The sequence below is a fragment of the Numida meleagris genome, chromosome 14 (genome assembly GCF_002078875.1).
Source record: "Numida meleagris isolate 19003 breed g44 Domestic line chromosome 14, NumMel1.0, whole genome shotgun sequence".
NCBI classification, from domain to species: domain Eukaryota; kingdom Metazoa; phylum Chordata; class Aves; order Galliformes; family Numididae; genus Numida; species Numida meleagris.
Window position 1 is genome coordinate 7,326,143 of NC_034422.1, and position 16,808 is coordinate 7,342,950.

A 16,808-nucleotide genomic window follows, 5' to 3' on the forward strand; every position below is an offset into this window, starting at 1 on the left:
AGCACCCTTCTGCTGTCAGGTGATGCATCCAGGGATGAATGGCAGCTTGTCAGAGGTGTCAGGAGTCCTGAGAGCCCTGGGCTGGAATTCTTCAGCGGAAGCTAGACAAGAAACCCACGCAAATTAGCAACCATTGTCTTACTGACCTCAATTTGTGACTCTGTTGGTCTGGTACTGAATGTGAATTTTTGTGCCTAAAGATTCAAACAGGAGATGGCTCACGAGGCTGCTGGTGCAGGAGCTCGTTGGCTGATCTGATGCCTCGCTAGTCACTTAGCAGCAGCAAAGCAAGACGAACCATTTGTTGTTCTGTTAGGGCTCATCAGCTCGTTAGTGGGACTTCTGCATTCTGCAAGAGCTTGAAAAGAGCGACTTCATGAATGCCATCCATTCAGGTTAGCTACACCTGCTAACGCCAGAAATGCCGGAGCAGTTTGAATATGCAGAATGGAATAGCTTTGCAAATGGCAGAATGAGGTGATTCATTCTGCGTCTGGCTGCAGGCTGCTGGGTTTGATGGCGCCTGCCTTCCCCGTGGCAGCTCTGTGCTTCATCTTCGCACAATTAGTCACGTAACGGGGAATCCAGATGTCCGCAAAACGCATAATAACAGCTGTGCAGATAACACGGACGTCTGCGTAATCATCTCAGTGAGCCCACCTCAGGTTTTGGCATTCGCAGTGACTTCTTGGGTAGAGAGCTCCCCAGTTCAGCGCATCGGGGCTGCTTTGTGCTTTGCAGGCCACAGGACACCCAGCCTGGTGACACCCAGTGCTGCTGCATGCCACTGTTGTTGGCATTGGTAATGCAGTGGGTCAGGTTTGGGTCCTGTCATCCCCTCCCGTAGAGATTTTCAGGCTTGAAAAGCACCTTGCAATTCTTAGAAGGCAGCGTAATAAGGAAAGCATTTTACTTCCCGTTCGAAGAAAAAAATATATATATCTATTTTCTCTAATACCCAGCGTTTACTTAACATCCAAAAGCTGGAACGTGGGAATCCCATCGCTGCTGAGGAGGAAGGAGGCTGATCAGTCCGGCCCTGGCTGCAGGGCAGGGTTGTTCTTTGGTTTTGTGTGTACTGAGGGCTGTAGGAGCCTTGGTTACACTCAAAATGGAGCGCACACCCAAAGCTCATTGGGACCCCTGTGGGGTTCTGAGGGTTCCACTGCACCACGAGCAGTTCCTTTTGTGTGGGGGAGGCATGTCATGGCACTTCTACCATTTTTTCTCTGCTCAACCGTGAGAGGGGAGCAATTAAACGAAGGATGCTTACACCAAGGTGAACGCTGCACCAAACTGACACCTGCAGATTTCTTTTTGAACAAAAAAAGATGGATTCCGTAAAAATCTGGGCATACTGTGTCCTGGGATAGAAAACCCCCTTGGTGTGCATTATGGTGTTTAGATGATGCCACTAAATCCTCTTGGATGGTTCTAGGAAGCCTGCTTTGGAGCGTGTTTGGGTGATCCCGTTGGTTCAGAAAACTGAATAACGCTTTTGTTCCAAAAGTTTGGTGGTAGCTGTGGTAGTGCACGGTATGGGGGAATAGGGTGTTTGGAAGAAGTGATGTCTTTTATTAGCTGCCACATTGCCTTGCCATGGCGGCCCCGCTGTCAGCAGCCCAAGGCCACCGTGTTGTGCTGCTGCTAAACTGGGAAGCACCCAGTTCCTGTGAGAGATTCCCAGAGCTTTCACTATCAGTGCTGCAATAATTAGCACATTGTTCAAGTTACGTCAGGTCACGCTGCTGCTTCCTGCGTGGTGCTGAGGCTCGCCAGCAGGGAGCTCGTCTTCCTGCCAGCTCCTGGGCTTTGGGCCTTCAGATGTCGGATTTATGGCCCAGTCCATGTGTTTGGACAGCACAGCCCTCTGAAGCTTTTGTTCTAGGCTGCTGAACAGCTCTGGCTTCGTATGGCCTCAGAGAAGGTCAGCAAGGTGACAGCCACCCTATTAACGAGCTGCTTGCACCATTGCCCTAATGAAGGGAGGAGGGTTTCAGCTTCCTAGCCTGGTTCTTCCGTGTGTGTGTGTGTGTGTGTGCATTCGCACCAGCGCTGAGCAGGTGACTGGCAGTAAGGAGGTCTTTATCCCGCTGTATTGTTTATAGCTGCACGTGTTAAACAGCTCTGGGAAATTGGGCTGAAAAGCATCGAGAAGTGGAAGTGCAGTCCATGCCATCCCCCCCTGCACCTGGCTGAACCTGCACCCTGTGAACTCGCCTGCGGGGCTGTGCATGGTGCTGAGCTTGCTGTTCTTGCTTCCTCTGCGTTACGTATGAGACAGAGCTGTGATTTCCTTCCTAGTGTATTTCTGTTCCTTTTACTCGTCTGCTGCCAGTGCTGCTGGAAGCTGAAGGGCTCAGCGGGTGGCAGGGCTCGGCGCTGTGCAGCTGCACTTAGTGCATAGGCGAGGACACCGTTCTCTTTCCGTGGGGATTCCGACTGCTGAGCATCCTCCTTGCAATCGTGGGGATGGGAAATGGCGTGCAGCCTTTACACTTCACGGGAACAGCATTACCTTTCCTGAAGCTTGTTAACTTTAATGTGTATTTCATGTTAATCCAGCACAAAACAGGGGTAAATGCTTCTACAGTACCTCTGCCTTCTGTAGCAGGAAATGTCTGGGATATGGTGATGCTAGCTGCGTTTTGTAATTCTTTGGCTCCTCGCAGCTTTTTAACTTTCATATTGAAATGAATTAGCAAAATCTTAAGATCTCTAAACTGCGAGCGAAGCGTCACCGTACCTAGATTAGTAAACAAATTGCTTTAGAAAATCGTTATGACTCTTGGCAAATATCGTAGGAGAGCGTCGCGTTTACTTCTGGCTGCTGTAGGTGGTAATGTGCTCATCACCTGATGTGAACCCTTTGCTCCTCTCCTTCTAGGACTGCCCTTTCATAGTGTGTATGACCTATGCCTTCCACACCCCTGACAAACTTTGTTTCATTCTGGACCTGATGAATGGTAAGCAAGGCTAATGGAGACCGTGGTGGTATTGCAGAAATGTTGGCAGGAGGAGTTGCTGAGGTCACGAGGAGAATGAGGGGAAAACATGGAGCAGGAGGGCTCTGTTGACCTGGACCAGCAAATGTAGAATGCAGGTTGAAAAATCTCCATTACTTTGTACTATGAACAGATTTAAACAGACATCGGGGAATCTGGTAGGCTGGGAGCTGAAGGAAACGACAGTCGTGTAGAGAAATGTTTGGGCAGCTCAGAGATGCAGCTTTCAGAGAGAAAACAGCAGGGCTACAACAAGGAGTTAAATAGATGGGAGAAGAGTTCTTCAAAGGAAAAAAAGTGTCTACAAGCCTTAGCATAGCTGCTAGGAGAAGACCTGGGGAGAGTAATAGGCAGTGTGAAGAGAGCAGAGATCCTGCAGCGAGCACCTAAAGGTGCTGGAGCACGGCTGCACGTAGCGTGCTGCAAGGCTGGAAAGTGAGCAGAGCTCAGGTCCCTCCTGCAAGATGTAGGGACTGGTTTTGGTGTTTTCAGGGAGGACTGTCATGAAAATCACAAGAGTATGTCAAACTCAAGGTGATTTCAATCTGTAGCGTGCTCAGAAGGAGTTTTCTAGGGATGCTTGGTGTGTTGGTGGTGTGGAGCAGCTCACCCAGTGACGCTGCATTGTGGCTGTTGTTTGATGAGGGAGGTGTGAAGACATCCCAGCATGAATGTTTGCATAGGCTAATTAATCGGTTCACCAGCAACCGTGTATATGACTGCACTTCTCTTGCTCTGGAAATCCCTTGCACTAAGACTCATTGCTGGATTACTCACTGAAAGCGAATGGGAGTGCACTACAAGTACTTCTGAAACGGAGCTTCAGATTAATCCAATTTATTTACTCATTTTCTCAGGTGTTTTGTCACCGTGTGTGGGTCTGGGCCCTTTGTGTTCCCCAGGGTATTAGAACCTACAGAATCGAAGTGCCCCCATCCCCCTCATCACACAATCTGCCAGTGAGATGAGGTTTTACAGCTCTCAATTCTTCCACTTTCAGGAGGAGATTTGCACTACCACCTCTCCCAGCACGGAGTGTTTTCTGAAAAAGAAATGAGGTTTTATGCTACTGAAATCATCCTGGGCTTAGAACACATGCACAATCGCTTCGTGGTGTACCGAGACCTAAAGGTAATGGCTGCCGAGGGGACTGCACTCACACAGGGGTTGCTAGACAGCAGCAAACAGCCCAGAGCGCTGAGAAGTGACGTGAAGGACCTTATCTGAAATCTCTTCTTGAGAAGAATATAAATTGTTCATGGCTGGCTAAATTTTCTGATAATGCTTCAGCAAACTTCTTATCTGTGCTCTCATCCTGCTCAGCAGGCCGGGGTGATGCTTCCTTGGTGCCAAACTGAATCCCGTGCAGTGTTATTCGTCTCACGTCTTAATGATGCTATTAATTCAGAGGATGTACACCGTGTCTGAGAGCCCTGATAGAGGAGTGTGTGTGACTGTTTTATTCCCTTCTGTTACCCTTCAGTACTTTGTAATATCCCTGTGAAGGTGATGGTAGTGCTCTGCTGGGACGTGGGTTTTATCTACAAAGCGTTGGTTGCGTTCACTTTGTAATTCCGCCAGCTGAGAAATACCAAGCAATAACCTTTCTGCCTTCCTGCATTTCCAGCCTGCAAATATCTTGCTGGATGAACATGGGCACGTGAGGATATCAGATCTGGGGCTGGCTTGTGATTTCTCCAAAAAGAAGCCGCATGCTAGCGTGTAAGTATTACGTGTGGGAGCTCTGCTGCACAGTCGTTGCTAAATAAACCCTTTGTGTGTCTTCAGTATTTAATGTTGCCTGAGAGGAAAAAATAACACTTGCGTGGCATGGGCTCGCTCCATACTGCAGCTGGGCTGGGCACTCTAGCAGGGCTTTCAGGCTCTTTTTCTGCACAGTTGTAGCAGCTGATGTGTAGGCATGGCTGGAGGATGACACGTTATTTCAAGATGATTCATTGTTCAGAGAAGATAGGAACCTGACTGAGTTAAAGTACCAGATTGTTTTAATTGTCCTGTGTGGATAATTAAATATTCTGAAGCTGATCGAAAAACAGGGTTTGTTGTGCCTTTCTGTTTCTGGGTGTTGTTAGAACTGAAGGCAGGTTGTGTTCCTTTCTGCTCCTTGGCACATCAGGTTGTAACTGGGACCTGAATTCCTTGTGTTGCCTTGGATTATCTGGCGTCTTTTGTTCGTAGGTCCTCATTTGCCCCAGTTTAATCTCAGAAATGATGCAAAAAGGAAGGCTTCATCCTGTCATATCTCAAAAGATGTGCAGCTCAGTCGCCTCTAGAAAAAGTTATTTTCCGATGGGCAGAGGATAAGAGCATGCATAAGAATGTATGGCCAACGTGAAAAAAACCCAACAAAATAAAAGCGTATTTCAAATCAGGCTATCATGCTGAAGAATGCAGTCTTTTTGCAGGCTTGGTTGCAATCAGCATTTCGTTTCCTTCTTGCTCTGCAGAGGCACCCACGGATACATGGCCCCAGAGGTGCTGCAGAAGGGAACGGCGTATGACAGCAGTGCAGACTGGTTCTCATTGGGCTGCATGCTTTTCAAGCTTCTGAGAGGGTGAGTGAAGTTTCACGTCACGTAGGCTTATTTTATTTTAGCATGGGCCTTATTGCCTGTTCTTTATAATACTAATGTATTTTATCCAAACCAACTTGCTGCTGTCCTTGCAAATGAGAGCACATCTGCACCTGAGATTAAAATAGGCTTTTTTTGCTTCTAAACCAAGAAAAACTCAGGGCCTGTAGTAGATATAGGTTTGGGCAGTGAGAAAGATGGAAGTTCCCATCCTCTTTTTTGACCTCTGCTGATAGGCCTTTTGCTCTACTGTTGGCCATGGTATTTTTGATGATAAGTTACCCGTTGCTTCAGTGTACCAGCAGCCCTGTCAAGTTGGGGAGTTCACTGTATACTTAAGACCTTCCTTTAAGGTGAATGTCATTCACCTACATCGTTCCCTTTCTAGCAAGATGCTCAGCCCTTCCTCCTGTAGTTTCTAGATAAGCTGTGTTTCAGCTTCCCTTTGGAGTGGCGTGGGCTCAGGACATCCGCTGGCTCTGGCGTGGTTCCTCTCACATGTAACTCGAGGTGGTTGATGAGAGAACCAGCACCAGGGAGAAGTGTTGCCTCTCACCATGGGCACTTGGGCTCAGTCTCTGGGCTGACGTTCCTCGTGATGAGTATGTGGAGTGCTGGTGATGGACAGCCAGAAGCCAGAGCATTATTTGCTACGATCTGTCTTTCTTAATCTGTTCTGAAGCCAATTAAGCAACTCACATCCCAAAACAAGGGTTGGGCATGTGATGCTGTTTCTTGGGGTTTAAGAAGTTTAATCTGGCAGAAAATCCTGCCCATCAAATCCACAGTGAATCATTTGTTTCCCTGATCTGCTCTGAACCTCATCCAAGCAAACAGGGCTGTCTGTTAGTCACTTTCTCGTGCCTTGTTACCTATCACAACTAGAAACAAAACCGAGGCGTGCTCTGTCCATCAGGTCACTCGTCAGAAATGAGAGGTAATGCTTGAGTAGCTGGTGCCAGGCTGAAACAGTTTGCCATGCTGCAGCACAGTGCTTTGTGCCAGTTAACTGATGTACTGATGGGTAAATAACATTTTAGTTTTGAAAAACAGCATTCCCACACGGTTTTGGAGACAGCTAGGAAGTCAGGAATAAATATCCTAAATCCAATGAAAAAAAAAACCACCCAGTCTGAAAATGTTCTGCTTTCTTTCATGTTGCTATGTAAGGTAAATCTGTAATATTCAGAGGTCTTCTGTAGCTAAAAGGAAAAATGCAAATTCAAAACCAGAATGCTAAAGCAGGAAATGGATAAAGCTGGTAACTTACCACGTGCCATCAAATACCTTCCCGGTCGCTACTGTTATGGTGATTATCTTCTGTTTTGTCTACTTTAAGATCTTGCTTCATTTTTTCCCAAGTAGATCAGCGGTGAGTTCTGCAGGTCGTACAGATCAGTGTGTGTAGATAGCGTTGTGGCAATGGCTTTGCTCGTGTTAGATGGAGCAGTCCTGTGTTTTAGGAGACGCAGATGTGATTGGGAAGGGGGTTTGAAACAGCATCTTCGAAATGGTTTGTTCCATTGTTCTGCAGGCCAGGATTGATGAGATGGAAGAATGGGACTAAAAAGGATGCTGCGCTCTTTCCTGGGGTTGCCCCAGCTGAAATAACCTGACACGTTGTGGCTTTGCATTCATTAGTGCGTTTTCTTCTTTCTGCAGTCACAGTCCTTTCAGACAGCACAAAACCAAAGATAAGCACGAGATCGACCGGATGACGCTCACCGTGGTAAGGGTCCTGGTGACAGATGCCGTTCCATTCCTCTTGTTTAAACACCCATTTCCTCTCAAAGAGGAGCTGTGTAGCCTCCTTTCTGAGAAAGCTGTGTTTACACATGGAAGAGCTGTTTACAAACACTGACAAAAAGAAAGCTGCTCTCCTGTGTGGGGAAAGCAGGGCCCAGCATCCCTGTAACCAGATGCCTCTTCCCGTGCATCTTTTTTTCACAGAATGTGGAGTTACCAGATTCGTTTTCTCCTGAACTCAAATCCCTTTTGGAAGGGCTCCTGCAGCGCGACGTTAGCAAGCGGCTTGGATGCCAAGGGAGAAGGTAGGTGGGGAGTTCCTGGGGCACCGCCTTGAAAAATTTCCACTTCTCTGTAAATGAATGAGCCCATTGCAAGGAAAAATCAGCTTCCTGTTGTGAGGATTCTGATTTTCGTAAGAAAACTTGAGAAGAGTGCATTTGCTTGGGATTCCATTGGATTCCATTTCAGTTTCCTTCAGTTTGGTCAGTTTGTTTTTGGACAATTTCCATCATTAAAGACTCTTTTTTTTTTTTTTTTAAATCTTTCCTCCCCCCACGTTCTCTGCAGTCATATTGGCCTGTCGAGTAGCTGCTTACTTTGCCATAAAGTATAATACTCAGTGGAGTGGAGTAAGCTAGTTATTTAGAAGTAACGTGTGGGATCTGACAATGGAAGAGAATTAGTTGTTGTTTGAAGTGATGGAATGCTATAGAAGAACAAGGATGATGGTTTGCCAGAGCTACAGCACCATTGCCAGCGTTTCCACATCAAAGTTCTGTTGTTTGTATAGGAATGCTTTTTTCTTTTTTTGAAAGAGAGAGCGTTTTACTGATTTTTTTCAAGTGGTAGAAATGCTTGACCTTTGGAGGCTTTGGATTTCTCAAATACATTTGATTTGAAAGCCCCTTCATTTTATTGACTTGAGTTATTTTTATTTTGCAGTGCACAAGAAGTGAAAGAACATCCTTTCTTCAAGGGGATTGATTGGCAGCAAGTGTATTTACAAAAGGTAAAGGGCTGAGAAACTGTAACTTAGTTGTTAAAGCAGTAAACATAAAATATGCCTGCACGGGTAATGGATAGAAAACTGGAGTATCCCTGTCCCTAGAACAGGTGCTTGCTTGCACAAGTGCATGCATTGAAATCATGTCAATTAATTGGTCTGCCATTACGCTGCTTTTACTTTCTAGTATCCTCCCCCACTGATTCCTCCCCGAGGAGAAGTAAATGCAGCAGATGCTTTTGATATTGGGTCGTTTGATGAAGAGGACACTAAAGGCATTAAGGTATGCAGCTTTAAAGGATAGGTAAAGCACGGCACTTGGTTCTGCTGTGCTTTTAATGTGAGTGTGCTTCTGAACGTGCAAGGAACTGTTTTCAAGTTTGTAAACGTAATCCGTGCTCTTACCAAGGCTTGGCTGTGGATTTTTGTTTGAACGTGCCAAGTCCTTGTATTTGAAGTGCAGCTTGACTGAAGTCTGCTTTCCTACCTAGAGGTTTATGATGATGAAGCAGGTAGTCCAAAGGGGCTGACAGCTTTTAGGGATTTTTACAAGAACGTGTCATAGTTTTCAGTTTTAGAAAAGTGATAAACGAGATAAAAGTAACATTCAGGTTCTGCTACTGTTCAAAACCTGATGGAAACAACACAGAAGGAAAAGCCTGGAGCGAAAGCTGCTGGCACTCCTCACCTGCTCAGCGTGCCCTCTCCTCCCAGAGCCTCCCTTGGCAGGGCTTTGTCCCTGGGGGGCTTTGCCACGCGTTCCCCAGCCCTAACGTTACTCTTGCTATTGCTAAAGTGAGTCAGGAGGGAAACAAATCGCTCTCAACCCGATCAGCAAAAAAGCCCCGTGAGCTGCTCACTGCCTAAAAACGGATCCCCCCGTCAGTGTCACCTGCTGCCATTGCTGACGCTGGCGCAGAAAAGATTTGACATGTTTCGGGAGCAATGCAGAGCTCCCAAGATGTTTCCCGAAGTTCTGGAGTCGTGTAATCCCCTTTTTTTTGTGTGGTGAGAGATTTTAATACAGTGAGGCGTTTTGCTGGCAGCAAATGGAGAATCCGCTGTTTGCCTTTAAATCATGATTAAATGTCAATACACGTCGTGCATGTATCATGTAAATATAATGGGGCAGGTGAGGAGGGCTTGTAGCAATATCAAACCAAACCGGCTTGGAGCAGGTGGCCTATTCTCACTATACTAATTAACATCAAGTTAGTATCCACATGTTCTCTTGTTGGCACCATTTTGTGCTGGGAGGCCGGGGGTCGAAGTGCTGGGGGTAAGAATGGTAGAGCTTACTCAGATGTCGGTTTCTCTTGTGTTGTTTTTCTCTTGCAAGTTGCTCGATAGTGACCAGGAGTTATATAAGAACTTCCCTCTGGTAATATCGGAGCGTTGGCAGCAAGAAGTAGCAGAAACTGTTTATGATGCAGTAAATGCAGACACCGATAAAATCGAGGCCAGAAAAAGGGCTAAAAATAAGCAGCTTGGCCACGAGGAAGGTAATCCATCAAATACACTTCTCTCCATCTTCTACTGCTAGATAGTAATTCATGCATTTGAGTTCCACACGGCAGACTCCTCTATTACTGTCACTCACCAGCCATTGTTAGCATTCATGTAGTCAGTATCATGTTCTTAAGACATTCCTTAATGTTCCGAATCGCTGTACGATGACATAATGTTTTGGAAAGTCTTTCTTGGTATCTTTTGAAAATTATCATCTGCAGCCTTTCATCGCTTTGGTTTGCGAGGCTTGCTTGGAAAGGAGTACGTGGGGTTTGATTTCATGACAGGGAATAAAGCAGGAGGTCCTCCCAGCAAGGCGAAGTGCACCACAAGCTCCAAACTGCGGATGGCAACGTGTCGTTCTTTTAACACTAAGTCAGGTGGCTTTTTAAGAGCCAGATTCAGTTCTTGGTTGCCCCATTGCAGTCTCATCAGCTTACGTAATTAAGGCAGAATTGGCTCCGTGCGCGTGGAGCTCGTGGTGCAGCCCGTGGATAGCACATGGACTCACCCTGCTCAGGACCACGGCTTTTGGCAGCACAGCACGTTTGCAGGCTGACTTTGTTTTGCCTCCTGACGTTTCCTCTTTTGATAGATTATGCACTTGGGAAGGATTGCATTATGCACGGGTACATGCTGAAGCTGGGGAACCCGTTCTTGACTCAGTGGCAACGGCGTTACTTTTACCTCTTCCCAAACCGACTGGAGTGGCGAGGAGAAGGAGAATCACGGGTGAGTGGGGGCACGCCGGGGGGCAGCAGCTACCGGGGCACAGAGCAGGTGGGTGCTGGGGCAGATGCAGAGCTCACACTCACAGCCCCCACCCTGGAAGGAGAGTTTTGTCGGAGTGGGTTTCTGCCGCCGCTCAGGGTCACGTACCTCGAGTTTCCATTTAGTTAATGGGTAGCTACACTGCGTTGAGGAAACGGAACGTTGACTTGAGAGCCCTGTTTGCTTTGTTTCGCGGCGTCTGTAAGGAATTTGGTAGTTCATGGTGTTGTTTTTCGTTTAGGTCCTCTGGACTATTTATACAAAAAAACATAGACTGGTAAGGCCGCGACTGCTGTAGCATTTTGTTTCAAAGGAAATGCTATAGCAACCTTAGTTTAGTCCAGCTGTGACCATGTGGCCGGCAGATCATCTGTGTGTGTAGTTAAGTAGGGGATTAGAACTTGGAGATGTTCTCATCTTACGGTCTACGGGGAATTCTTTGCTGCAAACTGCCACGTGTTTGCTTCTTTCTAAGTATGTAGTGCTTCAGCATTCCCTCTCAGGTTTTTGATATCATCAATAAGATTGCCTTTTTTTCTTTCCTTTTCTTTTAAACAGCATAATACGTGGAAAATGTATAAAATTATATGCAACTCTCTGGAGAGAAAACTGAATATTTTGCTTGTAGACCCACCTATTTGTAGATTCTTATTTCATGCTGTCATTACTGGCTCTCTGAGCTTACATTTCGTTGTTTCTGTTTAAGCAACCAACCCCCCCCTTGCTAAGTCCCTCTCTTACCTTATAACCTATTTTTAGTTCATGACTCACTCTTCAGAAGTAAAGAATGTTGGTTATGACAATGCTATTATGTTAGTAAATGGCTGTTAGCGTTCATGACTTCATTAATTGTGTCTAGTCCAGAAAAATTAGCTGTCGCCTTTATTTGATGGGCAGCAGTTTTCTTCAGACGATCTCTCTGCTTTATTTTTGCAAACACTACAGCAAAACCTATTGACAATGGAACAGATAGTATCTGTCGAAGAAACGCAAATTAAAGATAAGAAATGCATCCTGCTGAGAATTAAAGGAGGAAAGCAGTTTGTCCTGCAGTGCGAGGTGAGACTCCTGTTTCTCGGTAGCTGTTAATGATGGTTTACATGCGATAGAACAACTGAACATTTTTCCAGGTCTTCCATTTCCACGTCCACTGCCTAAGTGTAGTTTATGTAGCAAACCTCATCCTAAGCAAACTAGGAAGTTCTTACCACGCTCTAGATTGGGAGGTAGGAAACCTGGAGCTGTACTAGCGTGCATCAATGGATTTCAGTGGCTTTGGGGCCAGAATGAGCTGAGTTTAATGCGTAAGTGAAAACTTCAGAACAACTCAACCCATCTGGGCTTTGGCAGGGCGATGGAGGAGCAAAGGGCCGCGTGTTTTCAGTATCCAGAGTTACTCATTCCTTCCGAAAGTTGGAGTAAGTTGCTCTAAGCGCTATCTAGAAGAGAAGACGGTGTTGGCAGGTTTACTACCAAGTGCCAAACGACTTCTGTATCTCTTTCAGAGCGACCCAGAATTTGTTCAGTGGAAAAAAGAGCTGACGGAAGCTTTCACTGAGGCACAGAGGTTGCTGCGCCGGGCGCCCAAGTTTCTCAATAAATCTCGCTCGACAGTCGTAGAGCTCTCAAAGCCGCCGCTCAGCCACAGGAATAGCAATGGTCTGTAGGAGGAAGGGAGAACAAACCTCGCTTAGGGAAAGCTACAGCGTGAACATGTTGAGTTTCACAGAATCCTTATGAATTACTTTGTGCAGCCCTGGAAGTGGGACGTGCTTAGAAGAAGGAAGAATTAGATGTTTACAGCATGGGATAATGTCAGAACACTGACTCTGGAGGTGGTGAAGTCTGGAACAATGGCAAGTGAATTCATGCTCCTAGCAGCGGTGGAAACTCTCACACGTAGAGGCTGCATTTTGCTCCCGTGCATCCCCGCACCCCGGCGGTGCCCGGAATGGTCCGTTACGCTGCAACTACTGATGGAAGGAAGCTGTTGTCCCTGCAATACCCTTGTTTGGTGCATACCAAGCTTGGAAACTGCAATGGTTTCTGCTAGCTAGGGTTACACGTTGTGTGTAATACCGACAAATCCCTCGACTTTGGAAGGAGCTGCAGACTTGCCCTGTTGGATCACCTTTAACCTGTCGTGTTGCCATGTCCTTCCCAGCCGTTACTGCTGACTCTATAATAACCTTTCTCCATACTGCTGATGATCAACAGTGTGACTCTTATGCACTTCAAAGTACTGAATTCTAACTGTCCTGTGGTTTAAATGTTATTGCTACTTCATGGAAACGTTGAACTCCGATTATTCACTTGGTTTGTTGTACTCACTAATAGTAGCTACCACCATTTTGCTTCTTCTACGTATATGCAGTACTATAACTGACACAATAGAGTAATAATTGGTGAAGAGGAATTTATGGTAGCTTCATCTAGTGCTCTGTTGTATAAATTGACTGTTTTAGCACAGTTTTTAACGAGCAGATTCCTTTTGACAAGTTTACAGTGAACATAAAGACAGTTCTTTTCCATTTCAGGTCAACTGCACTTTTTAAGAATTAAAAAGAAAATTACTCAAATCCAATGCATTCTAGTGCATGTGCTGGGTGAAAAGGCCTGGGGACCTCGGTACGTAATCCGGATCGCTCTTCAGTTGCGGGACGTGTGGATGCTTCTCTGTTGTACGCAGCACGTAGCAGTTGTGCCCATAGCACAGCCAGCCCAGGCTGAGCTCAGGAGGTCGGTGCGTGCGTCGCACGGCTCGGATGGCAGCAGGGCTTTTCGTTTTTCCATCCCGGAGAAAACAAAGCGTCCACGCTGCAAATCAGCCTGGGAGGGCTGAGGAAGGGGCGTAGCAAACGAGCTGATCCCAGTGGCAGATCCGTGTGAGTCCTGCTTGAGGCGTCAGTCGTGTCACGTGGAAAGCTCTGAACTTCGCAAAATGAAGATAGAATCTGTCACTGTTAGGCAGCTCGAAGCGTGCGGTGTCAGCCTTTCCCTGGTCGCGGTGGTGTTTTTTTTTACAAGAGTTCTGTCGGGGCTGAATTGGAGCTTTTTTCTCTTCCTGTAAGCGCCATAGAAAGCTCTTTCTGCCCCGGGACGGAGGCACAGCTCTCACGGTCCCTGCAGGTGGTGGGAGCTGCCTCTGTAAGGGGAGCTCTTGTGCCCTTACATGGGAGGGAGCCCCTCACTGCTCCCGTGCTCCCATGGAAGGAACGATGCCTTCGGGAAGGGATCCCTGGGAGCCAGGCGATATCTTGGCGCGTGTTTTTCCCATTTATATTTTGAGTTGCTCTGTAAAAGGAGAACAGAGTTCTCTGACCTTGCTGGTAAGCGATGCTGAGCATCTCAGCATCCTCGGGAAGGAGCCGTGGTGGGATTTACCAAGGGTTGGGATGGAGAATCTCATCACGCTGGCATTGACTGCGCGCTGGGTGCGTGACGTTCTTCCACCAGTGCCATGCACGTTTCGTGTGGGTTTGGAAAGAAAGAAAAGAACATTCCAATTCTGGTAAACTCATCTCTCGGCTCTCCCGTAACTCGTTCCCGTTGCCTTAGCTCGTCGTGGGTCCCGTTCAGCTCTTTGCTTTGGTGGCTTCCCACAGCCGCGTGCCGCGCTGGGACCGGAGAGCAGAGCTCTGGCAGGAGGGCAGCGCCGCCCCAGCACCAGGTTGGCACCCACTGACAGCACAGCACCGCCCGGGCCATGGGTGGGAGCGCTTCGGGATGAGGTCTGTGGGTGTTTGCACAGAACATTGCGTTGGGCAGCGAGGACACGAGGCTGCTTTGTATGCACGGTGACCGTGTCAGCATGGCTCGTTTTGTTTTTTGTTTTTTTTTGTTCAAGTTCAGGGAGGTAAAGATAAAAGAAACGAGAGTTTCGGGCATCAGCAGAGCGAGGTGAATGATTAAGCACAGGTTTTTACACCATCGGTCTGCAAGTCCCTTTAAAAACCGATCCAGACCGAGGGCTGAGGCACGCAGGGGAACGGTTGCTTACATTTCAACACAGAGAGTGAGATGGGAGATAAACCACGGCGGGCGCCCGCTGACGTCCCCGCATGCCTCCAGCACTGCAGGGTTTATCTTTATCGTCCTCTGGCTCTGGTGGCGTGAGCGGGGAGCGTGAAGGCAGCGGGTTGTGACGCGGCTGCAGGATTTGGATGCGTGGTTTGCGCAGGGTTTGGACTCAGGGGCTTTGCTGGCAGACCGCTGGCGTGTCCCAGCACTGCTGGCGTAACTTGGGCGGTTCAGCTTCAAGTGGAGTCATTATTTTGCATAGGCATGGGACTGCTGAACGAGCTTCCCCATGCAGCCAAGTGTGGATGGAGGAGGGACTGCTCTGCAGTGCACAGTGGGAAGTACGTGGCGGTCGTCGTGTCCATTCATGCAAGGAAGGAGATTCCCGTCCTACAGATGGGAAATCTGACGAACGTATTTTGAAAAAGCATAGTGTTAATTTTAATATTGTAAAAAAAAAAAAAAAAGTAAATAAATAAGGAAAATATCTAAAATATACAGAGAACATATGTATATCCAAATGTCCGAAGAATTTCGAGATGATCTACTTTTGTTTCCTGTTGATTTCTATCCGTGGTGTACATACTGTGTGGATCGAATCCTGTTGTTAAATTGTATTTTTATTTTGTGTTAAACGAATCACCACAGAACTCAGCTTTATTTTGTTTATGTAAAGGTCGCTACGCTCTGTAGGTATAAAACCAAGAATTCTATTTTAACAAAAAAAAAAAGGGGAAAAAAAAAAAAGAAGAAAGCATTTTATATTATTTATTAAAGACGCGTTCCTCCAACTTCTGACATTCCGCAGAACTTCTGCTCCGTGTGTGTGGCTGGCTGCAGAGCAGCAGGCCCTTTCAGGCAGGAGCTGTCAGCTTTATTCTGTTTTTCACATCCCAGCCCTGCCACTTTCAGTGCCACCGCTCCCACTGCCATTACCAGCACCATCTCTGAGCGCAACGACTGCAGCACGCCTCGGAAATCCTTTCCCACCAGCCCTCGCTCTGACTGCTGGCTGTCATTTCCCCTTTGTCCCGCAGCGTTCTGTTTGTCTCTGCTGGGTCAAACCAGAACGAACGACCCTAAACTGGGGCAAGGGAGGAGGGATGGTTAAAAGGCTTTTTGATGGCAAGGGTCATGAGGGAGCCCGGAGAGACTGTAGGGCGCTGGGGAAGGGGAGGTGAGCATCAGCTCGGGGCTGTTTGTGCGGTGCTGGTTCGGTGTTGTTCGGATCCTCGCCGTGTCCGAGCGCTGCTGCTCGCCGGGCCGGGCAGGGGCTGTGCTGGGGACCAGGCTGAGCGCTGCGCTTCTGTCGGCAGCAGAACCCTCCCGGCCCGGCGAGGTACGGAAATAGCATCAGCTAGCTCACCAACCAGAAATAATCCCGGTTCCCATCGTGGGCCCTGCAGCGAGAGGAAGACGTTTGTGCGTTAACGGCGCGCGCTTTAGGTTTCCACCCTGTCGCTGTGCACCTGTTTGGGGTTAAAAATGCCATCCTGGGGGGTGATGCGTTGCTTGGGTGGGCAGGGTGCTCTGCCCCGTTGGGCCCTGAGCTCTCATTGCCTGCTGGCACCGGGAGCTGTGCTGGTGCAGCTGATCAGAGCCCGGCGTGGGGAGCTGAGCACGTGCCGGAGCCGGGTGCCGTGGGGCTGGGCTGTGCCGTGCTGGCAGAGCCGGCGGCGTGGGCTGCAGCTGTCTGCTCCCGGCTGTTGTAAGGGGAGGGAGCGAGGGAGAGGGCAAATGAGTCTGAAAAACAGAATAAAGTGAGAGCGTCCTCTGAGAGGCGTTTCCATCAGCACTGTTCCAGTGCCTAAATTCAGTCCTTCCAACAAAGGAGCAGGTTCACGCCGATAGCTACTAGAGAAATCCATTGAAGAGAACCCGTTTTCAATGTGTAATTTAATGGTGAGAAAAGCCAGTATCTGTAAATAACTTTAGATATTGTTAACTATGAGGATCATGGTTTGTTTTATGTACTTGGCTCTTTCATATTTATTGTGCAGAGGAGGAGGTTCCCCCGGGCCGTGTGTGCGCCGCACGCGGTTCATCCCGCCATTATTTTTATTAAAGGATCATTTTGGGACAGCTAAGCTGCTTCTGTGTGTTGGTCAACTGCTCTCCTACAACGAGAACCCCAATAAAAAACAAAACGTCATCGGA

At 47.7% G+C, this 16,808-nt stretch overlaps 1 protein-coding gene across 1 annotated transcript in view; it reads left to right on the forward strand.

Moving 5' to 3' along the window:
- Positions 1-16,808, forward strand: part of GRK3 (G protein-coupled receptor kinase 3) — a 41,710-nt gene extending 24,902 nt beyond the window's left edge. The window contains exons 10-21 of the mRNA XM_021412400.1: positions 2,888-2,966; positions 4,006-4,136; positions 4,633-4,727; positions 5,474-5,581; positions 7,262-7,328; positions 7,550-7,650; positions 8,291-8,357; positions 8,539-8,634; positions 9,691-9,853; positions 10,456-10,592; positions 11,577-11,690; positions 12,137-16,808. Of these exons, the coding sequence (XP_021268075.1) occupies positions 2,888-2,966; positions 4,006-4,136; positions 4,633-4,727; positions 5,474-5,581; positions 7,262-7,328; positions 7,550-7,650; positions 8,291-8,357; positions 8,539-8,634; positions 9,691-9,853; positions 10,456-10,592; positions 11,577-11,690; positions 12,137-12,298 (1,320 nt within the window). The 3' untranslated portion in view covers positions 12,299-16,808. The remainder of the gene's footprint in view (positions 1-2,887; positions 2,967-4,005; positions 4,137-4,632; positions 4,728-5,473; positions 5,582-7,261; positions 7,329-7,549; positions 7,651-8,290; positions 8,358-8,538; positions 8,635-9,690; positions 9,854-10,455; positions 10,593-11,576; positions 11,691-12,136) is intronic.